This window comes from Alosa alosa, chromosome 13 (genome assembly GCF_017589495.1).
Source record: "Alosa alosa isolate M-15738 ecotype Scorff River chromosome 13, AALO_Geno_1.1, whole genome shotgun sequence".
Lineage (NCBI taxonomy): Eukaryota > Metazoa > Chordata > Actinopteri > Clupeiformes > Clupeidae > Alosa > Alosa alosa.
Window position 1 is genome coordinate 660,923 of NC_063201.1, and position 8,989 is coordinate 669,911.

Consider the following 8,989-nt stretch of genomic DNA (forward strand, 5'->3'; position numbering starts at 1 on the left):
GGGTTACTGGCTTATCTGGGTAACTTCGAGAGTAACTTGATCATGTGTGGCGTAAGTTCCCGATTAACCCGTACTACGAAAGGTGGATAGGTTTTAACCGAGGTATGCTGCCATGGCAATTTACGCTGCATCTCAAACCTGCTATGAGCAGGTTATGTTCTTGGTTAACCCAAGGTTTCCGTTAACCACACCCTTTATAAGTAGGCTACCACCCCTCCACTAACAATTCGAGACTATGTGGGCGTACCTGGATGATCCATACGACATCGGAGCGCAAATCGTGAGGTGCCCTCTTCGAGGGGTTTTAGAGACCGCTATATATATATATATATATATATATATATATATATATATATATAAATATATTCTCTATGAAGATATATTGTCAGTCGAGGGAATTCATTATCTTTGTCAGATGATCTAGGCATAATGTCACCCGTCATAGCAATGCCCTTACGTGGACATTCATGTTTTCCATTTAATCGGTGATGCTGAACATCTGAGCAAGAATACTGTATGTCCGAAAATAAATCGGACATAGGCCTAGCCTAGCCTACAGTATGCTGAACATCTGAGCAAGAATAGCCTAAAATAAATCGGACATAGCCTAGGCCTAATAAATTAAAATCACCGGGCGATAGCGACAGTTCAATAGTTCCATGGGGTAGGTGTGGAGGTTGCACACACGGAGTGGCACTCGGCCGCCCCGTTCCCTGGTTAGGACCTGGCTGATGCACCACTCCTGGTGGCCCCCTCGGAAATCTTCCACGAGGACCTGTGCTGTAGGGGGCTCCTCTAGGCTGCTTCTGGCTACCTGCACCCTCCAGCAAATAGCAAACGCTTGGTTCCAGGTGGACACTGGGAAACTAGAGCGAGACAGAGACAGACAGAACAACCGCCGCGTTTCCTCTCGACACCCTCTCAAAGTGTCTAGAATGCTTTTATTGGGCAGCCAGCCAATCCAAGTGTCCCTGAGCTGATAGCCCAACAGCCAAGTCCCAATTGCACACAGCTGATAGCCCAACAGCCCAGTCCCAACTGCATACAGCTGATAGCCCAACAGCCCAGTCAAAATTGCACACAACTGATAGCCCAACAGCCCAGTCCCAATTGCAAACAGCTGGCTGCTAATCAGAGCATCAGCTCCATGTTACAGATCACTCATCCCCAACCCCACTTATCATACACATAACACCCACAGCCCATTGGAAGTCCATGAGCAAACATACAACATTACAGTCCATAAGAAGTCCATCAGTAAATATCTAACCATTTCTCTTTATTCCCAGACACGAGAAACACACCAGGGATTTTAAAACCTGTCTCCAGGTGTAACAACCCTGGGTCAGGCTAGTTTAGGGCCCTCCTTAATTTCTGAAATTCATGTGTGAGTTGACAAAGTTTAAAAATACCTTTGTGGTAAGTTAAAATAACAGGTTATTGTGAAAATAATGTATTACTATCAACCTTTCTATTTTGTGGGTTTCTACCAATCAGCAGGGTGGTGCTGCCAGCCAATTAATGATTTGAGTTTTTGGGTGGCTTTGGTGTTGGGAGGAAAAGAAGATGGCAGAGTGTTAAGAGACGGAGACAAAAGTAGGCTAACAAAGAAATGAATAGTTTAATACTGGTATTTAAAATTGGGGGAGTTTGGTAGACGTTTTTCAATGTGGTTACATGTTCATGCATGAACGCGAGAACACGAAAATCAGTTATCGCGGGGGAAGATCATAAGGCTGTTTAGAAACCGCTACAGGCTAGTTTACTTGACGTTTTTTTTTTGTGCTAGTGGACTTCAACTGTGTAAGAGACGGCTGGGCATTCGCTACAAGGTGTGGATGACTACAGGACTTCGGAAGGGAGGCTTTGGATTCCTATGGCAGCACTCGATTTGTATGACAGGCAATGCTGGTAGTGAGTGGAATATTTTGCATTGTATACTGCTACTGTGGTTCTCCTGATTCTGATTGATTCCTGTGAGCTCCAACAAAAGCGTGCCAACTTTAATTTTACTGGCCAGTATAGGACATTTTCTAGGTTGACGTTCTTGTTCTCTGTGTGGTCTGTTTACATAACTGTTTAATCTGAGGTGATTCACAATTAAGAACTGTGTTAATAAATGCATCCTTACAAAGTAACATTATGAGCCAGATTATAGGTGGGAGGGGTACACTAGTTTTACAACCACACAGGCTATGCTTTAAAAAGCCATGACCCATATCCTATCTTCCGCCTTCACTAACCCACTGACCTATATTTGGTATCGGGTCTAAATAGGTCATTAGCCATTGGACCATTTTTGGCAGAAATTTGTCATTGGATACCTTGTCTGCCATTTACCTGATGACATGTTTGTGTTTGTGTGTGTGTGTGTCTGAGTCTGATAGGGACAGAGTCAGAGAGAAGGAAAGAGACGAGGTGTAGACTAAGGAAGACATTACAGTTACAGTATCTATAAATGTGCAGGGTGTAGACTAAGGAAGACATTAAAGGTACAGTATCTATAAATGTGCAGGGTGTAGACTAAGGAAGACATTAAAGGTACAGTATCTATAAATGTGCAGGGTGTAGACTAAGGAAGACATTAAAGGTACAGTATCTATAAATGTGCAGGGTGTAGACTAAGGAAGACATTAAAGTTACAGTATCTATAAATGTGTAAGGTGAAGACTAAGGAAGACATTAAAGTTACAGTATCTATAAATGTGCAGGGTCATCTGCAAAGCATTTACTACTGACCTTCTGGCTCACAGTTTCAACATCTCTTACTTAAGTATAAGTATAAGTATATATACTTTTTTGATCCCGTGAGGGAAATTTGGTCTCTGCATTTATCCGTGAATTAGTGAAACACACACAGCACACAGTGTACACACAGTGAGGTGAAGCACACACTAATCCCGGCGCAGTGAGCTGCCTGCATCAACAGCGGCGCTCGGGGAGCAGTGAGGGGTTAGGTGCCTTGCTCAAGGGCACTTCAGCCGTGCCTACTGGTCAGGGAGCAGTGAGGGGTTAGGTGCCTTGCTCAAGGGAACTTCAGCCGTGGCCTACTGGTCAGGGAGCAGTGAGGGGTTAGGTGCCTTGCTCAAGGGCACTTCAGCCGTGCCTACTGGTCAGGGAGCAGTGAGGGGTTAGGTGCCTTGCTCAAGGGCACTTCAGCCGTGCCTACTGGTCAGGGAGCAGTGAGGGGTTAGGTGCCTTGCTCAAGGGCACTTCAGCCGGGCCTACTGGTCGGGGTTCGAACCGGCTGCCACGGCTGCCTTTGGAAAGAAGCTACTTGGAGTTGCTACTTGGAAAGACATTTTACTGTGAGGCGCTTTGGACAAAAGTGTCTGCCAAATACCGTAAATATAAACAGAGATATTTGAAAAGGCAGCAGTTTTTCCTGTGTGAAATAGAGCCACTATGCCACTAAGCTAAAAAAAAAGACATTTTGTTAGTCGAACTATGAGTTGCAGTGCACCCATTATAGGAAATGTTTAGTTGACCGGATGATGAAATAGATTAGCTGGTGATAACCCTCTCCTACAACGTCTGATCAGCCCTTCATGTTTTACATTTTAGAGGTGTCATTTCCTTTGTGAACTCTAAGAGCAACAGAGAACAACAACCCACATAACAACCAGCCTCTACAGCAAAGAGGAGACGTCGCAGAAGCTGCGCATTCACTTAAACAGCAGAACGTTTTAGAAAGGTAGGCACCAATTTGTTGATTAAAGCTAAGGCAAAATAATGCTGAAACATCATTATTCTTAAATGACGAATATGATCAGTTTAGGGCAATCAGAAAATGCATTTTTTCCAGTCAGAGTATTGTTTTAATTGGGTTAATATTGTTATATTAATGTCCATGTAAATGAACTTGTGAATGAAGTGTCTTCTGATTATCTGCCTAACTTTATGTAGTGTTTATTTATTTATGTAATGTACAATCCCTATTTGTCTTTCAAATGTGCATTTTTACTTTGATTGCCAGCAAAATGCACTCTGAAACCCATGAACAAATAGAACTGGTTCTTGTGGTGTACATCATCACATTCATCTTTGGGCTGCCAGCCAACATTGTTGCCCTCTATGCCTTCATCAAGAAGGTGCGGCGAAGGGCAACTCCTGTGGACGTGCTGCTGATCGGCCTCACTGTGTCCGACCTGGTCTTCCTGCTCTTCCTCCCCTTAAGGATGAAGGAGGCCATCGACCACGACGTGTGGAAAATGCCCGACTTTCTGTGCCCATTATTAGCGATCGTCTTCTATGGCACCATCTACAACAGCAGTCTGTACCTCACTGCCATAAGTGTTGAGCGCTACCTTGGAGTTGCCTTTCCCATCAAGTACAAACTAAACAGAAAGCCTCTGTATGCAGTGGTGGGCAGCGTCATTATTTGGACCATCTCCTTGGCACAGTGTAGCATTGTCTACTTTATGCACTACCACCATGACCAAAACAAGACCTGCGAAGTAGAGCACAGCTCAAAATGCTACCAACACTTCACACCAGAGCAGCTAGACATGCTACTGCCATTTCGCCTGCAGCAGTTTCTCCTCCTGTTCTGCGTGCCGCTGCTCATCTGCTGCTTCTGCTACATCAACTTCATCCACATCCTTTCCAATCTGCCTAACATCTGCCAACGGCGACGTTCCAGAGCCATCGGGCTCGCCCTCGGCACCATGGTGGTCTTCCTTGTGTGCTTTGGCCCCTATAACATCTCCCACCTTATTGGCTACGTCACCAATGAGAGTCCGGAATGGCGCAAGATCGCCGTGCTCACCAGCACCTTAAACACCTGCCTGGACCCCTTCATCTACTACTTCTCCTCCTCAGCACTGAGGGGCACGTTCGGCAACATCCTCAACAGGCTCACTTCCAGGCTGCAGCTGCACTGCCCCTCCTGCAGGGTGTACCAGCGTACCACTCCCCAAACTGCAGCACCAGAGGTGCGCACACAAAGCACCAATGATAACCTGGGCTAGACATGCCAGGATTACTGTCTAGAAAAGGGTACATGTGTGGGCAAGGGTGTTTTGATGTGTGTGTGCGTTTGCAATGAATGATGTGTGAGATGAGTTTTATGGTATAAATGTGTTTGCAATGATGTGCTTTACTAAAGTAAGTTTACTAAAGTAGCTCTCAAATTTTGTTGTACTTGAATGCAATGTCAATAAAGGCATTCTATTCTATGTTATGGTATAGATGTGTTTGCAATGATGCACTTTGCTCTCTGGGCCCATGTGGATGTGTTTTGGACATGATGATTTAGCCAGCATATACATGATGATTTATTTAGCCAGCATATACATGATGATTTAGCCAGCATATACATGTAGTTTGGCTCTAATGGTCTTTGCTTCTCTTGTAAATGTGAAGAAATACTCTGATCCTAGTGATCAGCTTTGTAGAGACAGCTTTTGAATAGAATATTGAATATGAAATATTAAAGCCTGTAGCAGCTGTAGAGATCAAATGAAGACTTAGTCAAAGACAACTTTAACAGGATGTTACTGCAATCCCTTACAACTCAGGTAATACACAGCCATAAGGATGAATGTAGCCTACTGCATTGAATATGTGTGTATCTGATATCTCCAACTGAAATGTAACAAAACTTAATAAATCCCAACGGGTGTGTAGAGGAGCTAGAGGAGAGGCTGAAATGACAAACTTAAACTCTGGAGATCACGTGGGTAGGATTAAAGCAACGATAAACGAATGACGTGGATTCCTATAACTGTCCATGAAAACAGAAGGCATAGCAGGTAAATATCGTAGCAAATAGCCTGGCAATGAAAGGGCTTTAAAAACATGTATTTCACTTGTCGGCCTGGAGTGAACGCAGAACATGGGCTGTTGCGCAAAGAAAGAATTAGTGATCAGCATCTCTCTTCACCAAAAGCTAAGTTTGTGCTAACCCATTCGCACAAATAATAGCCTGTTATGTTTTTTCTATTGTTAACGTGTAGTAGTTTTTACCTAACCCTTTGTTAATATTTGTTAATTGTTACTAAAATATCTATTTGGCACAAGTTAATAGTTTTTTCATCATTAATTAAATATTAGTTGTTTGCATAAAATCTGTATGTTAATGTTTTAACAAATCTATTAACTAATATTGTATTAATATATGTTAATAGTTAATTAAATATATTTTTTGGCACTAATTAACAGTTATTTCTTACATCATTTAAATGTTAAATGTTTATTTACAAACTATATGCTAATATAAAAGTTAATGACATATTATTATTTATCTAGCTTTTCTGATTAGCTTTGTGGATAATGTGTGGAATGTATGGTGTATGGCTTTATGGTCTTGTGGGGTGTATAAGGCACCCTACTGCCAGTGGTTGGTTGTGTGGAATGTATGGTGTATGGCTTTATGGTCTTGTGGGGTGTATAAGGCCCCTACTGCCAGTGGTTGGTTGTGTGGAATGTATGGTTTATGGCTTTATGGTCTTGTGGGGTGTATAAGGCCCTACTGCCAGTGGTTGGTTGTGTGGAATGTATGGTTTATGGGTTTATGGCTTTATGGTCTAGTGGGGTGTATAAGGCCCTACTGCCAGTGGTTGGTTGTGTGGAATGTATGGTTTATGGCTTTATGGTCTTGTGGGGTGTATAAGGCCCTACTGCCAGTGGTTGGTTGTGTGAGAGTTTGCGCTCCTCTTCTTCCACTTCATCCTTATTGGATACCTCTGTGGCTGGCTGTCCTGTAATTGGTGACTCTGTCTAGTGTTTGAAAGTAGTGTACTCTTTGCCTTTGGAAGTACTATTTGGTTGCTGCTTGAATTTGGTGAAATTCAGGGGAGGGGGGTGTAACAGAGTTAGAAATGTAGTTTAGTGTTTGTATGTGCATTGTATGTAATTAAGCAGCTTTATTGAGATTGGTGTTTTGGAGCCCCCTTTGGAGAAACGCTATACTGCAGCTCTGCTGCGTTTTGTCCTTGTTTTGTTGCCATAGCCGATTAGAAGCGGTATGCTTTTGCTGTATGCTGTAGGTTGACTGCCACTTTGTTAGTGGGTTTGATCCAGCAAGCCCACTATTGTTCTTCTTAAGTTTACTTATTATTATTAGTGGGTTTGATCCAGCAAGCCCACTATTGTTCTTCTTAAGTTTTCTTATTATTATTATTAGTGGGTTTGATCCAGCAAGCCCACTATTGTTCTTCTTAAGTTTACTTATTATTATTAGTGGGTTTGATCCAGCAAGCCCACAGCATGGCTGAAAGCTATTGTTCTTCTGCACTATTGTTCTTTTAAGTTTTCTTATTATTTATTATTCCTGTTCACCCACTTTTTGTACTAACTACTGCTCCTAGACCGATAGAGCTATCGACGCAGTTCGAACTCCAAAAATTCAGGCCCGAACCGGTGTAGTGCGCGTGTTACTAACCGGTGTAGTGCGCGTGTAACTAACCGGTGTAGTGCGCGTGTTACTAACCGGTGTAGTGCGCGTGTTACTAACCGGTGTAACTTGCGTGTTACTAACCGGTGTAGTGCGTTACTAACTAACGGTGTAACTAACCGTGTAACTAACCGGTTACTAACCGTGCGGCGCGGTAACTAACCGGTGTAGTGCGCGTGTAACTAACCGGTGTAGTGCGCGTGTAACTTGCTTGTTACTTTCGTGTCGCTGGCCCTTGTCGTTTTCGCGGTATTCCCGTTTTTCTGCGTTTTTGGGCCCCATTGAAATGAATGGCGGAATGTTCAAGGATTCTAATTCTGATTGTGACATCACAGCTCTAATTGTTTAAGCTTGCACCTGGCAGAGTTCTGAGCCATCTGGCAATGTCTAATGGGCTGGGCTGTCTGTGTATATGAAGGTGTGTGCATGTAACTTTTGACCCGTATGTCCGATTTTCATAAATGAGGTACCGTTGGAATCCTTGGATGAGGCCGAGTTCCATGCCCCTGATCAAACCCACTCTTGCAGTTCCTCGGAACCGCAATTCTAGTTTTAATTTTGTAACTGTAAAATGTTGTTTAAGTTGAAAACGTTGATATACCACGTGTATTATGTTACTTTACATGTATTGTTAAAATTTGGGTGCAATTCTAGCAACTTAGAGAACGTTTATTAATGTTTTCATTATGACCATGAGTTCATACACACTGAGTCTAACGTGACTAGCTGTAAACTCCGCTAGCAACTTTCCATGCATTCAGTGTAGTTTAGCTTAGTGTGCATGGAAAGTGCAATTCAGTCTAGCAGGAAATGAATGTACATTTAGTTTAGCATTATGTTTATGCATTACCTCCGTATGGTCTACCTCTGTGAGTGTTTAGTGAGTCTCAGAATATTAATAAACCGTCGTTCTGTGCACCTGAACATTCCATGTCGCATGTCTCCCTTGCTAGTAGGGCTGACAGTGATGGTATAGGAATGATGCATGTAATATAGCCCATTCAACTACTTGTTGTTTTGTTTTAACTTTTCCTAAAGGAATAAATGTGATAAGCCAGTTTTGGTCTCAGTCCCTTCACCGTCTGACTAGTTATATATTACTAATATATTAATAAAGCTTAACCAACTTTATTATAAGGGTACACTTATAGCTATATACTACTAATATATTAATTAAGCTTAACCAACTTTATTATAAGGGGCTCCACACTGATAGCTATATACTACTAATATATTAATTAAGCTTAACCAACTTTATTATAAGGGTCCCCCATACTGATAGTTATACTGTATATTACTAATATATTAATTAAGCTTAACCAACTTTATTATAAGGGGTTCCGGCGCCGACAACAGTGGCAGCATGTCAAGGTAGCTCTGTGTTTTTTTCTTGAATTTCCCCTTGGGGATCAATAAAGTATCTATCTATTGTAAGGGTCCTATGGAGAGCGGTTCATATTGGGATAGGCAGAAGCACAGTTTAATAACATTTAGTTAAATAATAATAAGTCATTAACTTTTCTATTAACATATAGTTTGCAAATAAACATTTAACATTTAAATGATGTAAGAAATAACTGTTAATTAGTGCCA

General features: G+C 42.1%; 1 protein-coding gene across 1 annotated transcript; it reads left to right on the forward strand.

Moving 5' to 3' along the window:
• Positions 1-1,858: 1,858 nt before the first annotated feature.
• On the forward strand, positions 1,859-4,987 carry LOC125306213 (free fatty acid receptor 2-like). The gene is made up of 3 exons (XM_048261441.1): positions 1,859-1,914; positions 3,565-3,694; positions 3,977-4,987. The coding sequence occupies exon 3, from the start codon at positions 3,981-3,983 to the stop codon at positions 4,968-4,970; it is 990 nt and encodes a 329-aa protein (XP_048117398.1). The 5' UTR covers positions 1,859-1,914; positions 3,565-3,694; positions 3,977-3,980; the 3' UTR covers positions 4,971-4,987.
• Positions 4,988-8,989: the final 4,002 nt, after the last annotated feature.